Source organism: Dunckerocampus dactyliophorus, chromosome 1 (assembly GCF_027744805.1).
Source record: "Dunckerocampus dactyliophorus isolate RoL2022-P2 chromosome 1, RoL_Ddac_1.1, whole genome shotgun sequence".
Taxonomy (NCBI): Eukaryota; Metazoa; Chordata; class Actinopteri; order Syngnathiformes; family Syngnathidae; genus Dunckerocampus; species Dunckerocampus dactyliophorus.
In genome coordinates, this window is record NC_072819.1 from 26,418,645 (window position 1) to 26,442,985 (window position 24,341).

At 39.5% G+C, this 24,341-nt stretch overlaps 1 protein-coding gene across 2 annotated transcripts in view; it reads right to left on the reverse strand.

Moving 5' to 3' along the window:
• LOC129190005 (kazrin-like) overlaps positions 1-24,341 on the reverse strand; it is a 209,756-nt gene that overhangs the window by 166,171 nt on the left and 19,244 nt on the right. For both annotated transcript variants that reach the window (XM_054792302.1, XM_054792293.1), the window contains exon 2: positions 4,724-4,881. In XM_054792302.1, the coding sequence (XP_054648277.1) occupies positions 4,724-4,881 (158 nt within the window). The remainder of the gene's footprint in view (positions 1-4,723; positions 4,882-24,341) is intronic.

Consider the following 24,341-nt stretch of genomic DNA (forward strand, 5'->3'; position numbering starts at 1 on the left):
AAAAAAAAACTGTGTCGTTGTTGTTCAAGTGTGGCTCTTGTACCTGCCAGAATGCGGATCTTACAGATTTATGCAAAATAGAATTTTCTGTAACAATACGTAAAGATAAAGGAAGGCTAATTCATTTGGAATTTCAGGAAACCGATGCATGTAAATTCCTTCACTGGATTCACGTTTTTAAAAGAGAATGTGGGGAATGCAACAAGAAGGAACCTTTTGAAGGAACCTTTCTTGTAGTATAAATATATGAGTTTTATAGTATAAACATTGACATTTATGATTTATTAGCTTATGATATTCATGTGAACACATACTTATATAGCCTTATGTACTTACGTAGGTGAATAAAAATTAAAAACAGCTTGAGTACGTTAGCACCGAACACTGAAATTCACATAATGCACTTTAATGCCTAATGTGAACAGCCACGCAGCCAGCAGCATGAAGTTGTTCATTGTTCTGTGTGCGTTAGATGAACAAATAAGTAAGTTTGATGATGACATTGTGTAGTAAAATGTTTAATCTTTGATATTGTATGCTAAATGAAAGCTGGTCTTCTTACGTGGTGCTGTGACTAATTAGTGTGTTTTCTGAGCTGTATGAGTCATTTGTTTGTTGACTGGATGCACTGACTATGCTAGAAAGCCCCCAATTTTTCATGTGTAAGTAAATTTATGCTTTCACGAAAAATCTTCTTCAGGCGGTGCAGCCGCTTTGTTCGGCGGTCCTTGAACACCTCTTGTGTGATGCAGATTGAGACTTATGTGTATGAGTGTCTGCGACACTGCACAGACAGACGTGTATTTCTTCCTTTCCCGTTGTCCTTGTTCACAAATGTTAATGCTGTGCGTAAATGCAGAGAGGTGAGCTTTAATAATGCTAGCTCTGTGCTGCTGTGCATTTTTGCTTGGTGCATAATCTCATCCTATATGTGCTCATATGTCCATTTGGTTCAGTAATAAGCCTCATATTTAATTCATTTCCTTATTGATTTCTGTACATTACGTGCCTTTGTTTTCATAATTCTAATTATTACGTACCATGTTGTTGCACACAAAGCACAGCAAAACAGCATAAAGATCACAGTTCACCACATCTTAACGCAGCTTGTCACCACTTAGAGGGATAGTTTGGATGTTTTGACATGAAGTTGTATGACATCCCCAATAACAGAGACTTACTCCCCACTTGGCCTCCTAAGTCCAGTTCTGGTCAGATTTCATGATGAAGAACGTAGTTCCACCTAGTTGCTGGGGACAATTAAGTAAAGAGTTTGGCTTCTAATAACAATATGCGTAACAATGCTGATGCTGATGGGGATGTCGTACAACTTCATGTCAAAAAATCCGAACTATCCCTTTAAATACACATACAAATGCATTCACCAAACAGAAGACAAAACTGAGAGGAGATATCATACCTCTCTAAAAACCCTCTGTGTTAGTAGCTTATGTATGTAGTTGAAACATGATTTTTTAATTTAATGTCTGATATATAATATATAATATATTTAGCAACATATCAAAAATGTTTCATTGTGTGGTTTATGATTTTTAAGTGTGCAGGTGTAGGGGGTACATGACTTCCAGTCAGATGTTTGAAGGGGTACACCACTGTGAAAAGTTTGGGAACCACTGAGATACGGCATGGCTCCCTTTATGACTGGTTCCAAGTAAGCCCTTAGGTCATTCATTAGATCAAGCAGTATGAAACACCTTTGGATGCATATATGAACAGTATGAAATAAGAAATAAACTAATACTGATATGGTGCCCTCTAATTACCAATACCTTTTTTTCCATGAATGTTGATGCAAAATAAGTGCAACAAGACATTCAACCAGTAGGTTATTTCATTGTACACTGAAATACAAAATAACTCAGTTCAACATTTGTTACAGATGTTGAACTACTAGAGTGTGCAACAACTAATCAAGCTCATTTAAATAATTTTGAATTGAAAGCTCTATCACACTCTTGACTATGCCTCTTCAGCTGGTGGCCTCCTCCACCCTCACCAGATTAGCCTGTCATTTCAGCCTCTTCATCCTCTTCCCACACACAAATTACACAAAATTATCAACAATGAGGGAAGGGTGTCAATAATGTCATGTACCCTTGGTCCTGATTTGACATATTAATAGAGGTAGCCACATCAGCAATATCGACCCCCTCCAAATTGTCCTGAGAGCTTTACTGGATGATTTATCTAAAGAAAACTTATTTTTGAGGACATGTGAGTCATCATTCGACTCATGGCTAACAGGACTTTAGTCCTGTTATTCGACTAACAGGACTAAAGGAAGAACCAAAGGAACCCAAGTAAGCAATGGAAACATTGTTCAATTCACAGCAGGTCGGCTATTGAACTGAGAAGATGACTGCATCAATGGATTCACATAGAGGAAACATAACCTTGTTGCTCCTATTCTGCTATATTTGTATTTCTATTAGCAAACAAGCAGGAAACTGCTTACAAACATCATCCTATCGTCATCACAATTTACACAATTGTCCAAGTTGCATTACATGTTCTTGTTGTGGGCTTGGACTTTTGGGATTTGTCTCCAACATTAAATTGTCTTATCAGTCCTAGATTGTGCCCACATTGTGCAAATAAGTCAGCTATGAGAAGCACGACACTACCAAAATGTTTTGGAGGTTTTTTTCAACTCACTGAACGCTTATCAGTCTGCATTAATGTAAGTTTTTTTTGCCTGCGGAATGTTGTTAAAAGTGTTTTTAGATCTGCAAAGGGCACCATGTTTTGTTCACTGTTTGTTAGTTAGCAGGATTATAGAAAAAGTAGCAGAAAGATGTACGAGTAAGAGTAAAAGATGTGTGTCTTCATCACATACACATGAATGCACATGCGACAGTGAGCAGAAATACGGCGGGAGACAAATACAAATACAAATATAATTTTGTGAGGTCAGATTTTTTTGAGGAGGCATTTTTGTGATGCAAATGTATTACTCTTTTGAACGCATATTGTTTTGAGAAGCCAAACTCTTTACTTAAATGGCCCTAGCAACTAAGCGGAAGTACGTTCCTCATCACCGAAATCCGACCAGAACTGGACTTAGGAGACCAAGTGGGAGGTAAGTCTCTGTTAATGGACTACACTGCTGATGGGGATGTCATACAACTTCATGTCAAAAAATCCGAACTATCCCTTTAAGTTATATTTGGTTAGGAGTAGTGCTGCAACAATTAATCAATTAATCGATGGTTAATTGACTACCCAATTAATCGACAACTATTTTGGTAATTGTGTAATCATTTTTTTATTCATATATGTAAATATCCTCTGATTTCAGCCTCTCAGATGTGAATATTTTTTAATTTCCATAGTCATCCATGAAAGCAGACCTATTATCTTTGTGTTTTAGCTAAAACAACGTATTCACACATATCAGCTTTGACTTTGGAAAACAGTGATGGCCAGTTTTGCCTCGTTTCTGATGTGTTGTGGACCCAACCATTAACTGTAAGTGTTTACTTCATTTTAATTTGGTCCTATTAATTTGGTCCATCCATGGCCTAACCAAATACTCAATTAACTGAAACAACAAGCTTCAGATTAATCGACTAAGAAAATGATCATGATTGTATTTTTGTGTATATTTATTGTTTTACTGACTGGCTATTTGACAAACATTTACATTTTTTATTATTTAACATAATTTTAACAGAATATTCACCTGTTGGTGGTGAACTTTGTTGCTCTGTCAGAGCAAATCTTCTATTTCTGAATAAAGAGGCAGAAGTTAAAAGAGCGTTTAAAAAAAAAATCAGATTCATCAATTCATTTTTTAAAAATCGACCAATTAATCAGTTATTAAAATACTCGTTAGTTGCAGCGCTAGTTTGGAGATACAGCAGTACCTCGTATAACGTAAACCTCGTTTTATGTAAATTCCACTGAACGTAAAAAATGTATGTAAAGTTTTTGCATCGTATTATGTAAGAAATTCCATATAACATAAAGCGTCAAGTCGGTGCAAGTTTTTTTTTTCTTTTTCAATCAACTTTATTAACAGACTAACAGTGTACCCTTGGTGACGCCTTCTGACGCTTCACGCTCTCATTGGCTGATTTTCGGGGCACTGCTTACGCGCTCATCTCATTGGCTGACTTATACAGCGCATACGTGAGTTTGTGTGAGAGACAGGCTGCTCCCTTCAACCTCCTTCCTCTTCGTAGTCACCCTTAAACTAACTTAAACTATTAAGTTAAGTTGCAAATGAAAATTTTGCACACAGCATTATCGTGTAGTGCGTGTGCGTTTGTCTGTGAGACCAGCTGACTCTTAGACTCTTTGAGTCGCGTTTTGACTCAGGATAGTCCTCCTCCTCCTTCCTGCCTCCACTTGCGCTCCTGATCAAGACATCTCGTGAACGGTAAGATTGTTTTTGTTTTTCAGTTTTATTCATTGACAGTAATCTTATTTATTACCTTATCTTATATTGGAATGTTACTCTACTATGTTTATGCTAACATTTTCTTATATTTTCCCACCATATTTGGTGGACTTTGAATATTATGAAGGACCAAAGGGGTGAGTTTGGAAAGATCTTGGAATGGATTAGGCTATTTACATGTAATTTACGCTTCGTATAACATAAAAACCCTATAACATAAAGGTCCTCGGAACGGATTATTTACGTTGTAGGGGCGTCTACTGTACTTTCAGTATTTGACGATCACACAAGCTTGCATACCTGAGCATCCACAAGAAGGTGTCTCATCAGGGTCATAGATTTTTGCAGCGTCTCCTTCTCAGGGGGAAGATATGCATGATCCTCCTTCTCCAGTGACTTGGGTCCGGTCACCATGAAGCTAGCAATCTGATCGTTGAGGCTGTTTAGAGACTGTACAGCTAGAAGGAGACAGAAACACAAGTCTCAAACAGGCAGTTATGACAAAAAAGTAGTATGATGATACTAAAAGGTGCTAGAGATGCTAGAGAGTGCAGAGATGATCTTAAGAGAAAAAGTTCAAGCTTTTGCAAGCATTCAAGGTCTAATAAAGGAAATAAAAGATAGTTTGATTTTTATTATGTTAAACAATATGGCGGGCCCCACGGTGGCCTAGTGGTTAGCATGTTGGCCACACAGTCAGGAGATCGGGAAAAGCTGGGTTTGAACTCCGTTGGGCATGTTCTCCCCGTGCATGGGTTTTCGCCAGGTACTCTGGTTTCCTCCCACATTCCAAAAACACGCATGTTAGGTTAACTGGTGACTCTAAATTGTCCATAGGTATGAATGTGAGTGTGAATGATTGTTTGTCTATATGTGCCCTGCGATTGGCTGGCGACCAGTCCAGGGTGTACCCCACCTCTCGGCCAGAGTCAGCTGGGATAGGCTCCAGCATACCCCCACAACCCTAGTGAGGACAAACGGCATAGAAAATGGATGGAAGGATAAACAATATTGCATAGTGCTGCAATAAAATATATATTTTTTTCTTTCTAATAGCAAAATAGGTACAAGTTTCAACAAAGTCATGCTTAGATGAGTTTTGTGTGAAATAACTTGACCTAAACCCCACCAAACACCTTTGCTACAACATCAGTGTCTTCTGAACTCCATATTTTCATCCATTTTCACTCTGTTGGTACAATGGCCCAGAGTCCCAATACTTTTGTCCACATTTCTCACTGGTCAGGAACAACATGCAGTACAGTATCAAAGTGGAAGACTACTGTCACCAACTCTCTCTTTTGTCAACACCCTTTTTACATCCAGAATGTTCCATCCTGTTTTTGTTCCCATGTTCTTGCCCTCATGTGTCCCAAGAAAACACCTCCTTTCAGGCTTCCTTCCCTGCATGCTTCCTACAGTGAAAACTAGCCGGCCCTCGTGTATTTTCTCCATTAAACAGACACACACGCACACACACACTTCCTCAGCCCTCTTCCATTTACCATTAATCCCTCTTTAGTCGTAGTGAGGTCAGTGCAAATATTTCCGAGGTCACCCAAATGGTGGCAGGAGAAAAAGTAATTTCCATAATTATGTGCATATCTATCTTTTGTATTTTCCATAAGCCACAGTACTAACCCTTTATGACTCATTCGCCATGTTTTCAGCTTTTCAACTTGGCTCAACCTCCAAATTTACCATTTTGTTGTCCAGAGGTCATCTCGTGTAAACATTAATCAATCCCATCTCTTGTTTTGACACACTGCTAAATAAAGAAGAAATACAAAGAAATACAACCAAAATATGCACAGCGTAGAATGCATCTCGGCAGGGAATTTGAGAGAGGAGGGTGAGGTGGGGAGGGGGTCTCTGCAATCATACAGCATTTTGCCCCCACACAAAATCCCACGCTGAAGAAGAAAAAAAACAAACAAAGGCAAGGGAGCATAGATTTATATGTTACATAACCAAAATTCCTTTCACCGTGCTTGACATTTGCAAGCAAACAAGCTTTGGCGGCGGAGATAAGACGAGAATGAGGGGGCTAGAGAGGAAGACTGTGTCTCCTCGTGCTGAGCAGCCGTCATATGTTCGAATGTGTGACTGACTTCGGCAACTGTGGACAGTACTAAACACTTACTGGGGAGACCTTTCAAACTTATGATTAAATGACTGACAGGTGAAAGGCAACACAATTACGTGGGAAGATACAGCATTGGCATTTCAAGTTGCTTTTGCATACCGCCATCTAGTGGGAGAGCAATGCACACGCAAATATTTGAAATGGAAAACTGCACTACACCAGCTGATTTTGGTCAAACATAAACGTCACCCCGCATATTTAATGCCATGTATAGATTTCATGGTAGCCAATACTACTAGTACTACTACTACTACTACTACTCATTACACATTTGAACTGAAAAACTGCAGCGGAACAGTTTGTAAGCTTCACACATTCAAAAAACTGACTGATAAAAGCAGTTAAATGAAGCACAGAAAAAGGTGTGTAGCAACCACAATGAAATTAAAGTCGATATTTTGCATTTAGAATTAATTTGAAAAATCTGCTTGTGCATGATACAGCTAGGCCCGGAAGTACTTCATTCAAATGCAGTCCTTTGTGTTAAGATTTTCATTTGGACTGCTGACTTTCCATTTACCCTGAATGGATAGAGTGCCAATGTGTATTTTTTATATTTGTCCACAAGATGGCGCAAAATTTTCACATTCATAGCATGCAGCTTAATGTCACCTTTTGCCATTTTTTGCAAGGGTGTCTGGCCACTGAAATTATAAGTGTGTATGTTGGATAATGTATGTATATAAAAAACAGTGTGTGTCTGTGTATGGGTATTAATATTATTATTCCATCTGGGAATTATTCAGACATCACATTTTGTGACATTTCCAGTTATAACCATAAAAAGATAGCGTTCGTTCCATGACGCTAGTTTTAAAGTATTTTATTCCAGTAAAGATGAATCATGATTGAGATAATCTGTTCAAGTGTTATCATTTTCATGACTTCTTTCGTGCATAACAATTGGGGAATATTTCCGAGAGATTTTTAGACGCTTTACAATTCTGTATCTTCCTTTTAGTTCACCTAAAGCTCACCTTCAGATAAAGTGATGTAAGTGAAGCTGAGGTATGGAGGTAGGATGGAAACATTGCTGTGTCTGATTTCTTCTTTTTCTCCTATGCGTCTTAGCAACATATGAATTGTCAAAATGCTTTACATGTCCTCCTACTGAGCAGAAAGAGCAACGAGAGAAAGGGAGATGAGAAAAAGTCACAGCAGCACCCTGCTTGTCAGGCCTTTATCTTCACTAGAGAGGACTGCGGCTGCCAGGGGAAATAAGATCACTACAGATGAAAAATGCTAGAAAGAATGCATGCTGCAAGCCTAATAGGATAAGATGCCGTAGATTCAGGTTGGAGTCAAGAAAAAAAGGGAATGTATTTCATGGCAATGGTTCACGGTGCACATGAAATCTACCGGAAATAGGTCTAAATATTGAGAGTGATTAGCCAAAAGCAGTGTCACAATGTCAAAACTTACATTTGCTGCCGTATTATTTTACCTGTAGATGCACCAATAAGCATATACTGTATGTAAAATACCGCTAATCACTAAAAGACAGCAAATTAATTGATTAAGGAATGATGCTATTTCGTGGTTGCCAATAGCCTATTATTAGTCAAAAAATATTGACAGACAAGTTATATGTAGTATTCTATACTGGTCACGATGCATCAGTAATGTTGCATTGATAAGACATTACCTTATGTTACATTGCCTTAACTTGCACTGCATGGAGTCAGCCATGGATGCAGAGTAAAAAAATTGTGTGGAAGTGGTAATCTTTTTTGCTTATTACTTTGTTATTCTTCCCCATTCTGTTTCAAACCCTTTTTTAAGTTTAGAATAAATAAATTGGAGGCTTACTAGTTAGCTCAGTAGCTTGCTATGCTTGAAGCGGTGGATGTCTCTTGTGTCTCTGCAGAGATCCCGTAGCCTGTGCGCAAGAGATGCCCAATATGGTGTACACAAACATCAGTGAGGAAGGATGATAGACCGACGTCCATGTTTTTTTTTTAATGCCATGCGATCAACCCACAGTGTAAAGGTGACTATAGGGCTGTTATTTAATGTCTACAGGGCTCTCATAATGGTAAAACCTGTACTTAGAAAATCATAAACAAGTTTTCAAGGCTCTAACTCCGAAAATATTACATTTATTAATACTGAGTCCTACTTTGCGGAAATTCACTTATCACGGTCAGGCCTGGAACCAATTAACTGTGATAAGGTAAGTGGAGGTGAAAAAACTTATTATTACAGTCGTTTCTCGCTACATTGCAATTCAAACATTGCTCCCTTTTTTCAAAAATTAATTATATTAATAAATGACCGCTATTTTATGGTTGACTATGAACTATTATTAGTCAAAAAACATTGAAAGACAAGTTATATGAAGTATTGTGTTCACTAGGTGTCAGTAACGTTACACTGATGAGACATGACGTCATACTACATTACCTTCACACGGCATGGAGTCAGCCATGGCATGTCCGACATGACATAGTGAAAAGAAGTGATTAGTTTTTGGCTTCTTACTTTGTCCTTTCTTAACTGTTTCTTAAGTTTAGAGTAAATCAATTTGAGACTAACTGGTTAGCTCGGTAACGTGCTATGTTCAAAATGGCAGCCGTCTCTTGTGTCCATGCAGTGATCCCGTAGCCCACACATTAGCAACGTGGTGTAAACAAAGAATAATAAGAGTGTAAAGGTGACTATAAGGGTGTTTTTTAATGTCTATACCGCTCTAATAATGATAAAAAAAATTATTTATAAAGTCATGAACAGGTTTTCTATGCAATTTTCTTCTCGTAATTATGACTTTATTCCCATAATATTTTGACTTTTTATTGTAACGTTTTAACTTTTTCTGCAACCTAATTTTCCAAAAATTACAACTTTATTTGTTGTTTATGTTTTTTGTAATAATAGTCAAAAATAATTGTCCTTTAATATTTAAACTTCATGCTCCTGAAATGACATTATTTTTGCTTGTAATATTACAAAGACCGTATTATTATTCTCATTAATTTGTGTCTTTTTCTCATGAAATTTCAACTTTTGTCTCTCAATATTTTGACTTTATTCTACAGATTTACTACAGATTTTTTTTTGTTTTCTTGTTAATTATATTTTGAGAATGTGCCGCAAAACACAACCGTGGGCCGCAAATGGCCTCCAGGCCGCACTTTGGGCACCCCTGCCTTAAAGCAACAGTCACATTGTGGAAGATTGCAGCCAGTGAGAACTCATTATTGATGTAATTTTGCCACAACTAATTACAGTACTTGTTTAGTTTTTCTCTTGGTGCGGAGTGTGCTGTGAGCACAATTAAGCACAATTGAAACATCAGGCACATTGATTTTATGGATGTGAAGAACAGTAGAGATGGTTGAAGACAATCATGAGCATCATCAAACCTAATGATTTTAGGATTTTAGGAATTTGTTGTCAAAAAAGCAACAATCTAAATGAAAGGTATCAAAAATCAGAAATATGAAATTACAAAAAGGCATTGTTTTTTTTTTATGCACACTGAGCAAAAGCAAGTACCAGTGCTGTGCAACACTGCTCCCTCTTGGTAAAAACTGATCTACAACTCAACCACCAACCCGCCCATTCCATGTAATCAAACTGTGAAATGAATGCAAATCATTGGAGTGAGGGATATTCCCAGTCTTTAACCTCTTAAATCATGCACATATCCAAATAATAGGCAGTTTTCATTCGGCGTGAAAACAGGAATGTTATGGTTTAATGCAGTTTTTTGGTCTCATGAGGAAGTCTTCATTGCCTTTACACGGGAATGTTCTGCATATTTTAAGGGATTGCCACCTGATGTGTGCAAAGATGGAGTCTTTGGGGAGCTTTAAACATCTCCGTTCAGTATTCATGAAGACAGACTGGTAGTCAAGCATTTTTCAACACGACTGAAGAAAGATCCAAGTGGCAATGAACACACACACATTGCTGATATGCACACATGCTAAAAGCACACTTGGGTCACAGGTTACAAACAACTTCCTTTTTCCTTTTGGAGCCACATAGGATTTATATGATGAAGTGAAAGAGGGAAAAAAAATGGTGCCGTCAGTCACAAAGCTCAGTGCAACAGAACCCTGCGGTTCCGTTGCTGCAAAGCGGGTAGCAGCGCGCAGAACTCTCCTCTCTGAAGAGCTCATTAGACTCCACTAATCATATCTATTAGCGCCGCAATGTGCTGAACAAAAACACAGAAGCGGGAGTGGGAAGAGGCTTCCTAGAGGTGATTCGCTTTAGAATGTTTTGTGTGTCTATGGATGTTTAAGTTTGTGTGTGTGTTGGCCCGTGATGGAAGAATCAAAGCCTGGCTCATCATAACTGCCCCTCCAGCAGCAGACGACTCCCCCTTGATTTCTCTCATCAGTTCTCTGCTGAGCTTAGCACACAAGCTCTCATCTTCTGTCTGCCCTCATTTTTGTGCTGTTTTTGTGCTGCACTTGAAACAACATGCACAATTGTTGGAGGGATTACACAGCGGCTTGAGCTTGTGGCCCATTTTGGTGCGAGAAATAGAATAATAACTACAGTATCTGATGTCTAACCAACAAAGGCACAGCATCGACAAAATCGGATTAATGTTGTTTGTGCACCGAGTTCATCTTATCATAGTGTGACCTTATAAACATTGGAGGCTCATAAACAGACTCCAGGCTCCAAAGTTTAAAGGAATGTTTAATGCTTTTTAGCCTCAAGCTACCTCCATTAGGGAGCTTGTGTTTTCATTAAGCAGTTTGTCTGTTTGTTTGCTTCATTTGCATCGTGAACTAAGTGCGGGTTTTTCCCACATTATTTCACCTCGTAAGACATTTATTTCAAACCATATTACTCACAGATCTTTGCATTTTGTTCTACTGATCATACCGTGTTGGGACTACTGCAAATCCTGATTAAGCTTACATTCGAAAACATGATACAAAATGTATATTCTTAAGGTCACAGGTCAAACAATTGAGAATTTGATCAAATGTTTAGGGGGGAAAGCCCCTTAAGTTGCACAAAAACTCAGTTTCAATGGACGTAACCTCAGTGCACCTAGGTGCTGTCAATCTTCGGCCCCAGACCACACTTTTTTCCGTCCATCCATCCATTTTCTATACCGCTTCTCCTCTTTAGGGTCGCGGGGGTATGCTGGAGCCTATCCCAGCTGACTTCGGGCGACAGGCGGGGTACATCTTGGACTGGTTGCTAGTCAATCGCAGGGCACAAACAACCATTCACACTCACATTCATACCTATGGACAATTTAGGGCAGGGGTCACCAACGTGGTGCCCGCAGGCATTTGTTAATGTTCTGGTAAAACAAGCATATTCGCTTTGTTTGGGTTTAAAATAAGCTCTGAAAATAAATGTTACAAAAATGAGTAGCTCTTGGCCATTTTCATTTTGTAAAAGCAGCTCTCACAAGGAAAAACGTTGGTGACCCCTGATTTAGAGTCACCAATTAACCTAACATGCATGTTTTTGGAATGTGGGAGGAAACCGGAGTACCGGGAGAAAACCCACGCACGCACGGGGAGAACATGCATACTCCACACAGAAATGCCCAGGGGAGAATCCAACCCAGGTCTTCCTGATCTCCAGACTGTTACTGTGTTGGCCAACGTGCTAACCACTAGACCACGGTGCGGCCCACCGCACTTTTTTTAATGTAATAACACGACCAATAGTGGTTTAAAAGAACAGATTGAACAAATGAATATCTATAGTCGTCACAATTTAAAACAAGTTAAAATGGGTAAAAATGATCATTTGACCCAAATAAAATAATTGGAGTTTATGACTTTCACTCACCACTGTCTCATAAACATGTACTTGTGCTTTGTCCGTGTACATACACATAAGCAGTCCAACAATTTGGACACATAGTGTGGTTATGATATACATTGCTAGCTTATGTTAGTCGCTAAACTTTGCCAAATCGCTACTGTTAGCTGATAACAAACATGGCTAATGTGCGTCCCTTTGTGTTGCGTGGGCTGTGGCTTGCAGCACTAAGAGGAAGAGGGTGGAATGTAGTTTTTGATGCAGTACCTAACCAAGACAGACAGCACCTTTAACTTCTTTTTAGACTTGTGTGACAATGAATAATGTTAAAGATGATGAGATGCATGAGGGGCATATGGGGAGTGTCTTATGGATTTTATATCTTAATACTAACAGTGCTTAACTTATTTTTACATGCATGTGACAATAATGAAGCTAAAAATGTTACTGTAAAATTGCTGTTACCATTACTAAAAGTCTTATTGTGGTAAAAAGCTTTAGTCTAAAACGGATTATTGCTCTTATTTTCATTCTTTTCTTTTGGTTCAGTGTCTGAATAAATTGGCGGGCATCCCGGAACATCCATTTTATATACTTCTTGCCCTCACTAGGGTCACATGTATACTATATGCCGAAACTGGGATACACGCTGGACTGGTCGCCAGCCATTCGCAGGGAATATACTGTATAGACAACAACAACCATTCACAATCACATCCACACACACACACATAGCTGTGGACGTTAAAAAGTCTCCAATTAATGTGGAAATGTGAGCAGAAGCCAGAGTAGCTTGAGAAAACCCACATGCAAACTGAACACAGAGATGTTCCAAGTTCCAACGGAGAAACAAACGATCGCCTGACTGTGAGACCAACATGCAAACCACTAGGCCAACGTGCGGCCCGTCCCAGAACATATTGTGTTCAACCTTTTGCGGTTCCGCTTTATTTTCATGTGCGTATGAGAAGGCTGAGAAACCCTGTAATAAGAAAGGAATGCAACAATGTGTCCCAACAGACATCACCTGGATTTTCGTATGCATTATATTCAATACACAGTACAGTCGTCTCTTGCCACTTGGCGCTTCTATCACTATTATATCACTATGTTCAAAAATCTATTAATAAATAAATCATGCTGATTGTGGTTGAATTTAGCCTATTATTAGTCCAAAAATATGCATATTTATGCAAATTTTATATATTTTTGCCGAAGTTAAGGATTTTCATGCATAAAAATGGCTAACTGAACTCTACAAATATAAGGCATTCAAAAGACGCATTCAATGACCTTGAATGCGTCATGTATTAGTGTATTGGTCACAAAATGTCAGCAATGTTACTGTAATGAGACACACAAGCACATGCTTTTATTGCAGGTTAGAATTACCTCACAACAGGCGCAATAACCTAAAAAAAAAAATCGCTAATAAAAACATGGGCTACTGTTGTGACCGTAAGCCACGCCAAGCTAAAACTCACTTCCTGTCTGCACGTAACTCGGCTGCCCTAGGGAACACACTGACACTAACACACACGAGCACGAGTCTTATTAATGTCTAACACATTAACAAACCCTCCAGTTTCACTGCCCTTACGAATTATTGTACATCTGAGTGCAATGAGTTTGCAATATTCTTTCATGACAAAGTTCAAGGCATAAAAATGCCATCATAACTACTTTGCAGCCAGCTGGACACGGAGGGCTGACACATTTCACATCTGTCATTGACAAAACAGTCAAAGAGATCATCTGCAGTCCATCAACGTGCTGCCTTGATGAGTTACCCACTCGATTTCTAAAGTCTGCGCTGAGTTGCTACCATAACTCACCCATCTAGTTAACATCTCACTTCAGACTGGAACATTTCCATAGGCACTAAAAACTGCTGAAGAGCAGTCTTGATGTCACAGTACTAGGGATGCTTTAGGATGGCGGTTTCGATACCGATCATCCATGTGTGAAATCGGACGATAACGATCACATGGATTAATTGTAAATTTTTCCATTTATTTATAATGAGTGCTATCGGTCAGAGGTGCCATATAGGGGAAAACGGTCAGGCTATTAAATAATTAAAAGAGGGGAGGGCTGTCACGGTGCGGTTAGGTGCCGGTCTGGGAACCCCAAATGCAGAGGCTGGAGGCAGGTAGGTGAGCACAGAATTTATTCTGTTCCAGAATTCACAACGTAAAGCGATGGTGACAAAACAGGTTCACCATGAAAAAATAGAACACAAATAATGCCGGTAGGAGGCAGAGTCTGCTGAGCGCTAGCAAGAGACTGTAAACAGTACGAGGCTGAGGGCCACGCACGGCTGGAACGTGGTGTAGCGAAGGAATAATCCGGCGTTCTCCAGCTGTCAGTAGTCAGCCTAAGTAGTGGCGTAGGCACTCAATTACAGGTGCGTTCAGCAGCTCCGCCTCCAGCCAGAAACTAAGGATCTGGACAGACACACAGAAAAGGCACGGGAGACAGGGGCAACCAGAAAGAGCCCGTGGAACGTGACAGAGGGCAACGTGATTTATTTTTTCATGGGGCCCAGAATTCCTGGCTGCACCCCTGCCATTGGCTATATGATCTGAAAAAGGAACCATAAAATCATCTTAATTTAGACTAAAACATATTTGACTTACTTTTTCAAGAGAACATATACAGTATGACTCGTGAAGCTTACATTGGATGAGGCGCCTTCTGGAGAATTTGGATTTGAGAGTACATTGCCGGATGCAGCTCCAGCAGGACCTCCAGGTAGCACAGCAGCAGCCATAGGAACCAGGTGTCTTCCACCGCTGAGAAAAGCTGCTCATCTAGTCCGATGAATTCAATTATTTTTCAGGTTACTTGCTTAGCCTTCTGACTGTCACACACATACAGGTGAGCGTTGTCCAGCGTGTTGGCTATGTTAGCTGCCATTTGACTGATGATCACCAAACTCACTATACTCCGTCAAGTGTTTGTTCTTCAAATGCTGTATTAAATTAAAGCTCTTTAATATGCTTCCCTCCCATGAGATACTTTTGTTGTTATCATGTGTTGCAGGATGCAAACTTCACATCACTCTCACAAATGACATATAAGTTCCACACGGCAGACATGTTTGTTTTGGTTTGGGGCCGTACGCCAGCGCAGTGTGAAGGAAAGGGCGAGGGGGACACTACTTAGGACATTAGAGCAAGACACTACACTGCACACAGGGATCGCTACAGGCTGCGATACTACGATGATCTGCTTTCAGGATCGCCGTTGAGAGGCATTTATCGACATGTGCCAATCACATGCTTTTCCACGGAAGTTGGCCAATACTGATTGGTGGCCGGAGCATCCCTAGTCAAAACATATGCATATTTAAGCAAATTGTATCTATTTTTTGTGTAAATGAAGCATCTTCAAGCATACAAATGGCTACATGTACTAAAATACATATATAAGACGATAAGAGATGAATTTCAATTGTGAATGTAGCACTCTACATTGGTCACTAGGTGTCAGTAATTGTTTGGTTAAACAAGCACCACACTTGGTTGCCAGGACAACAGGCTTTTATTGCTGGTTTAAATTATGTCACAACAGGCACAATAATAATAATAATCATCATCATCATCATCATAATAACAAGGGCTACTGTAACCCACGACAAGCTAAAGCTTAACTCTGAACTCCTAACATCATTTCCTGTCCACCACACACAACACATTAACTGTGACACACATGAGCATGAGTTTTGTTTATGTTTTAAATGTAATGTTTTCTCTGAATGTGTATGGGTGTTATTCCATGTCTTTGCAGAAATGTACTTACCATGGTCGGGTCTGGAACCAATTAACTGCATGGGATTACTGCATATTGTCGACAATCAGATCATGTCACAGAAAACTGATACCTGCTAGCATAGTGAAAGCTATGATTGACATTAGTGAGCTAAAGGCCTTAGTAGGCTGGGCCTAGTTGGTTGTAATCCCATTTACCTACTGATGAAGCATCATCAGCAGCAACTGGGGGGTTCAGTATCTTGTCCAAGGACACTTCAACACAATTATGGGAGAACGGAGAATCAAACCCGCAACCTTCAGGTTGGGAGATGACCACCTGAGCCGTGCCGCCACCGAGATCAATTAAAACGCAAGGAAAAGATGATTCATCATGTGAATCATCTAGATTTAACTATTTTATCAACTCAATGAAGTCTTCATAGTCCTTTCAATGATTCTGGGTGGCCTGATAGTGAGGCATACCGTGTATTTGTCAACTACAAGACTACTAGTCTTTGTAAATACTGTCAAAGTTTGAAACTGGGCCATGTGTCGAGAGACAAAAGAATGTTTGCCAGTGTTTGGTGTCGCTGAGACTTTCATTTTGTTTTTTCAATACGTCTAAAATGCATGTACCGCTCCCGATGAAATGGCTCAGAAGTTCAAAGGTAAACTTAGGAGCAAACTTCACATCCACCACATGGCTGGATTGGATTTTGATTTACAATGATGTGACTGTTACTGTGAAGTAATTCCTCTGTAACTGGATTATGCACTCTTTCTGACCCCAGAGATGAACAGTGCTTGGCTACAGTAATGTTGAGTGAATTAGTGAAAACGGAGCAGCTAATGAAAGACTGACAACGAGCTGGCCAAAGTCATCTTTTATGTACGAGCAAGCCAACACATATTGCACCAATGTGTCTGTTGTGGTTTAAGTGTTTAACAGTGGTGGATGTCAGGGGTGCAGTGCAGCCATTTTTGTCCCACAGCCTATTTTGTATTGTCTCTCGGCATATTCTAAAAATAAAAACAATTCATTATTATAGTAATGAAATGTATTATTAGTAGGGGTGTCATGATACACTCAGCTCACAAGATGAGACGATTCACGATAATGGGTTCGTGAGAACGAGACAATTTTTTTTTTTTTTTAACTTTTAAGAAAACTACAATGACAAAATATAGGACTGAACAAACATACTTTTTTATTTAACTGAAACACAAAACAATGCAGGTATATTTTGAAATGTTAAGAATGATGCTTTTATCTGTTGAAAGTTTTTCCACACATGTTAATGACAGCAAGTTGTAGCTGCTAATACTAAAATAGTAAATGTAAAATAGATTGCAGATTGCAGTACTGTAGATTAGTTTTATATTTACGCTAAAAGAACTACAGTTCCCATTATGCTTAGAGGTACCAGGAAGTAGTTATATAAATGCTCGTGTCACATGTTTTGATTGAAGTCTTATGCAGCGATCATATTTTGATCTGACAAATCTTAATCCACTTTAATCAAGTGTAGAACTACTGCAGCTTCTGCTTGGACATTAAAGGGATAGTTTGGATTTTTTGATATGAAGTTGTATGACGTCCCCATCAGCATTGTCGTCCATTAATAGCGACTTACCCCTCACTTGGTCTCCTAGGTCCAGTTGTGGTCGGATTTCGGTGATGAAGAACGTAGTTCCACTTGCTGGGGCCAATTAAGTAAAGCGTTTGGCTTCTCAAAGCAATATGCATTCAAAAGAGTAATATGTTCACATCTCAAAAATGTATGTGATGAGGACACTTTTATCTTCTTCTGCTGTGGAACACATACGTAAAGAAGATGGCTGCGGCGCTCCATCACGGAAGAAAAGTGGCATTACCACGAGTGCGTTCATCTTATACACATGAATGCACAGGCGACAGTGCGCAGGGATACGGCGGGTGACGTATAATGCCGAGCGTTATGTGAGGTCTGATTTTTTTGAGAAGGCATTTTTGGTGATACAAATGTATTACACTTTTGAATGCACATTGTTTGGAGAAGCCAAACGCTTTACTTAGATGTTCCAAGCAACTAAGCGGAACTACGTTCTTCATCACCAAAATCCGACCAGAACTGCAATTAGGAGACCAAGTGGGAGGCAAGTTGCTGTTAATGGACCACACTGTTGATGGGGATGTCATACAACTTCATGTTAAAAAATCCGAACTATCCCTTTAACACGCTGACAACTGTGGAACTCTGATGGAAAAAACAGACACAAGTCACATGCGAGTGACACTGGGAACACCAAATTAGGTTGGATTGCAAGGTTTATAGTGTGCATAAAGCATTTAATGCGCGGTTCCAATCCACTTCTAGATTACGTGTATTATCATTCACAGTAGCGATGCCAAAGTTCATAGTTCTGGCTGCCCTGTTCTCGCGAAACAGCTTTTCTCTAAATTATATCATAACATCGTGTTCTCATCTCGCAAGATCTCATGACCCGGGATCTTGTCACACCTGTAATTAATACATATTACACTAATTTGCTTTGTCACGTATATCACAAAGCTAAGATGTTTTGTTTCTGATAGCTTAGCATTTATTGACCTGCTCTGGATTGGTTTTAGCATCTTTAATGTACCAAATGTATCAAGGTGGCCCCCCACATCTGTGATTTTGTTCTGTATAAGACCCTCAGTGGAAAAAGTTTGGCCCCCGGTTTATGGATATCATTGTGTGCTAGGGATGGGCAATTGATGGGCATTTAGTGTGCCAGTAGCAGACGGTGTTGGGGAATGGATTTACACTTGACAAGACCAATTTCTTTCACTGTCAACACCACTGATGAGGCCTAGAAGGCTTACAAGATGTTGTTAAAACTAAATCACCTAAACAAAAAGGGATTATGTACATGTACAACAGCAGTCGTCAGTAGTTGTTTGGTTTTCATGAAGAAGGAAGCCTCGATAGAACAGCTAAATTAGATTGTAACTGTTCGGACCACTTCATAATTGGTAAATAAGACATGATATGAGTGCAAACTTCCACCAAGACAGCCCATTTCCTCCATAATCCCCATGATGAGAAATGAAAGGGATATTTTAAAACTTGTGTGTCCAAACATTTGAGTCCAAACATTTGACTTGGACTCCCCATATACTTGCAAACATTTAAACATTGTTTCTATGATTGAAATGAAAGTTAACATATTTTTAGCATCATTTTCAGCATAAATACTATAATATTTACAGTATATGTGCTAGAATGGAACACTAGTGTCAGGTGTTGGGTGTATTTAAATGTCACACTGATGGCTGGAATGATTAGATCAGACAGAGGTTTGGGGTCAGCTCAGTCAAACAGCTTGGCCTGAGATGCTCTGTGTGATCCACACACCTCAGCCAGCACTGCCTGATGAAACTACAGTGAAAGGTGTGGTTTTAAGCGTCTGCAAGCATATACAGGCAATACACACCCTGTCTAGTATCGCGTGTGGATGATGATGTTATCATGTCAGATAAGATGCAACTTGGAAAAAATGAACACTATTTAAAGATGCTCCAAACTACACTTTTTTGCAAGCAAAATATATAAGAACACCACCACCTGCTAGCAGATGTTGCTAATAGTGGTTTAAAAGAACAGATTGAACAAATAAATGTCAACGTTTCTCACAATTTGAAGTGAAACTTGGTAAAAATTTCATTCGACCCCAATAAAATGAATGGCGTTCATGGCTTTACACCAAAGCAGCCTCAGGGAAAGCGACCGACAATTTAGACTATGCATTCAATGTATAGCAAAACTTTGCCAAACCATTATCGTTAGCTGACAACAAACATAACTGGTGTGAGTGCCTGTGTTGACCAAATGTTTTGTTTTCCCAGGACATGTCCTGTTTTCACATCCTTGCCTGGCCGTCCTGGGTTTCTTTTTAGAAAATGATTAAAATGTCTGGGTTTTCATTGCTTTTCATTGGGCCATTACATCGAGTGGTAATAAAGGCACTCTGCTACATGTGATGTAACTCCTGTTGCAAAAATAGCAGAAGAAAAAGCAAAAATGAGCTGCCAGTTAATCACTATATGTTCCACCGAATGAACTTAAATTAGTATTGCTGTATTTACTGTAGATGGGAGATATAATATACTGTATATGTCATATTCTGTGCAAAAGTTAATGTACTTTATGAGGTTTTTTTTTACTTTTTTTTTTAAGTCTTTCATAAGTGTTAAAAACATTTTGGAATTTTACAATTAAAATTACAGTGAGACTGTAAAGGATGGCCTTGAAGACATTTCTTATGTTCTCTTGCATCAAAGAGTGAATTGCATACTATATGCAGACTGTTGCATGGACAACTCCATCCATCCATCCGTTTTCTATGCTCCTTAGACTCAATAGCGTCACGGAGGTATGCTGGAGCCCAGTAAATATTACACTTCTCAACATTCTATTGCGTTAAGATTATTAAATGGAGAGTGGAGCCATTTTTGCCACAGTTCCTCTAGTGAGTCATTGTACAATTTCCAACACACTGCTGCTTTGAGCTGACAAGGTTGGATGGCTATTTCTTTATCTACTGAGGGGAATTATGTGTCAGAATGAATTATTGTGACAGTGTCTGAGACTAACTGGGCTCTGGTTTGTTTGTTTTCCCAACTTACATTACATTCCTTCATTCCTTACTTACATTCCAACCAACATGAGCGTTACTATTGCGAGAAAGAAGGAAAGTTCAAACATGTGCTCTCAAAGCAGGAGCCTTTTTATTTAGCTCAAATGTGCAATACTGGAGCCAAAATTTGGTAAGTTTTTTTTAGGATTAAACTCTAAGCTTTTATCAGTGATCAATGGTCTCACAGCTTAGTGCAGATGGATTGTCTAGCTGGGAGCCTACAGATGCCTCAAGTAAGGATTTAGACGCAGGGAAGCGAAGGATTAGCGACGACTATTGATGTGCTTGGTAGACGGCTCGCATGCCGCTGCCATTGACGCATCGTCCACCTGCTGCCAGAGATAAACACAGCCAGCAAGAGAGAAAAAAAATTGTCATTTGAATGGCAAAAAATGTGAAACACGCTGATGAACAATTACAATCAACTGGTGATTAGTGAGGATTACATGTGCTTTGCAAAGCAGCCAGAAGCAAAATAATTTTGCCCCCAAATATAGCATAAGTATACCTAATCTTGTGATGTTTTGCTTTTTAATGGTTAAAAATCTGACAAAACCAAAACTTAATTTCCGCAATGGTTAAATCAAGGCAATTTGATTACTTCTTGATAGTTGCCTCGTTGATCCTTTGCGGACTGTCTTTGACCCAAAGACATGAAAACAAAGACCTGGATGACTGACAGGCTACACGGACTTACAGTAAAACTTTATTTGACTTTTGTAGAGGGAGCCTACATGAAGAAACACAGATGAACGTGGAGTAGATAAACACGGTCAAACCCCAGAGCTACAAAACTGACTGAACAGCTTTAGCATGCATGCCAGGCTATTATTTGTAAGTAATTGAACAATGAAGAATAAGACCAGGTCATTGAATACTGGGAATTACGATTCATATGACTGCTCCCTAAAAAGAGCCAGCGCTTTTCGCTCTCAAGTGGCTGCCTATTGTTGGTAAAAGGCATTTATTACCAAAATAATGTAAAGTCATGTGTAAAATAAATTATTAATGTACAAAACAATACATTATATCAAATAATTGTTTTATTATATACAACTTTGGCACAGAGTGCTAGTCATTTTCTTCCAAACTGCACAGATGGATGTCCAGCTCTAAGGTACCTGTGCAGGTTATTAGTATACTGTGAACAATGTGGGATAGGGGAATAGGGGGGAATCACACACAGGGATCACACTCTTCAGCCTCCCTGGAAAGGCTATTGCAGAGTGCTGGAGAGAAGGGTATGACCGTCAAAAAAAAAAAAAAAAAAAGAAAAGGAAAAGGCATTCAACTGTGTCCTGAGAGGGGTGCTGCGGGAGTTCAAGGTTGTGGCACTACTTGTCATTTGGTCCTTTGGTCCTCCAAGGCAGGAGCCTGCTTCGAACGTTGGTCTCCGCCAAGGCTGCCCTTTGTCATCTATTCTGTTCATTATGAACAGAATTTCTAGGCGCAGCCAAGGTGTTGAGGGGGTCCAGTTTGCGGGCTTTAGGATCTCTGGTATTCACAGATGATGTGGTTGTGATGGCCTCATCGGGCTGTGACCTTCAGCATTTACTGGGGTTCACAGCTGAGTGTGAAGCTTCTAGGATGAAACTCAGCACCTCCAAATCTGAGGCCATGGTTCTCAGTCGGAAAAGAGTGGATTGCACCCTTTGGGTTGGGAGTGAGTTCTTGCCCCAGGTGGAGGAGTTCAAGTACCTTAGGGTCTTCTTCACGAGTGAGAGAAGGCTGGAGCATGAGATGGACAGGTGGATCAGTGCAGCGTCTGTAGTAATGCATTCGTTGAGAGAGAGAGAGCTGATCTGGAAGGCAAAGATCAATTTACCGGTCGATCTATGTTCCCACCCTCACCTATGGTCATGAGCTTTGGGTTGTGACCGAAAGAGCGAGATGGCGGATGCAAGCTGCTGAAATGAGTTTCCTCCGTAGGGTGGCTGGAGTCACCCTAAGAGATGCGGAGAAGCTTGGTCAACCAGGAGGAGCTCACAGGTGAGTCGCTGCTCCTTCACTTCAAGAGGAGCCAGTTGAGGTGGCTCGGGCATCTAGTCGTGATGCCTTCTGGACGTCTGTCTGGTGAGGTGTTCCGGACATGCCCAGCCGGGAGAAGGCCCCTGGGCAGACCTAGGACACGCTGGAGGGATTATGTCTCTCAGCTGGCCTAGAAACACCTCCATGTCCCCCGACTGGAACTGGAAGAGATGGCTGGAGACCGGGAAGTCTGGACTTCCCTACTGAGATTACTGCCCTCATGGATGAATGGATGAACAATACAAAATCTCGCATGTTACGCACTCCTCCTTTGTGTTATCAATGTAACTGATCAGATTTTTTGAATCAGATTTTTTTTTTTTTTTTACATTGAAAAAATGTAAATCAATTTAGTTGCTAAAACAGTCCTTGTCAAAATGGTATTAATCCACCATTAAAGTGACAATAAGAGGCCATAAACTTAAAAACAATGAAAGGCACTTTTGGTGACATTGAAAAACCGTAAATAAATGTACTTGCTAAAACTGTATTTTTTGCATATTTTCTAATTAGAAATTGCATTACTGTTAAACATATGTGTCCCGTGTTAATTACAGAAATCGCTTTTTGGTTACTGTACATTTTTGAAACCTGTAGTAGAAAAACAAAACTGTTAGAACCACACCTTTTAAATTAGTTAATTTTGGAAAAACCAAACATATTTTGTTGCATTTAGCCTTTCAGTAAACATTCATTAAAATACTTGAAACCCTAGAGTTAGTGATGCTCGGTATTGGCTTTCTTACCCATAGCCTATTTCATTCAATCGATATAGGCAAGCTCAATAAATACAGGACGCTTCTTTGACTGTGATGTCACTGATGCATTTCACAAATAAACACTGGTTGTACAAAATAAGAAAAAATACTGCAATATACAACATTTATAGTTGTTTTTGAAAGTTTTCGAAAAAGTGCTATATTTAATTTATACATTTTGTCTCAACAAAAGCCATGTAAAAATCATGAGCAATAGTAAGTAGTAAGACATGGTAATCTAAATAAATTCACAAATAAGAATCCATTTAAATAAGGCTGGTAATGATACAGTTCGGAAAGCTGCACATTTCTATGTGGCACAAAAATATAAGAACAAAATAAAGTGCAAAGTATGAAACTGTGGACTAATAATACAATCAGTGAAATTATAAACTGAGCTCATTTAACACAGCTTCACTGGTCGCTTCTTATTTTTTTTTGCTGCATTAATGCTGCGTGTGACTTCGACACATTCTTCCCGAGTTGCAAACTCAGGATTTGAAGGATTGCAGAGTTGTCTTCTGAGCTTCTGAGTTTGGCAAGTACAGGTCTATGACTTACTATATCACTATAACATAGTATAGTGACTTCATGTACATCAGTTGGCAGAGTGTCGTAAGGGGATGAGTAGAACACCATGAGTGATATGGGCATTTGCTAGGGATGTTTAATTTCTTTGTGACAGTTTAGCTAAATACGAATCCACTTCCTGCTGTCTTTTGTGTTGTATGTGCGTGTCATTGAATGTAGACACTTGTGTTCCTAATTCTAGTACCTCGTTGAGCAGGCCCTTGCAACGATGATATCAAAAGCCATATGTT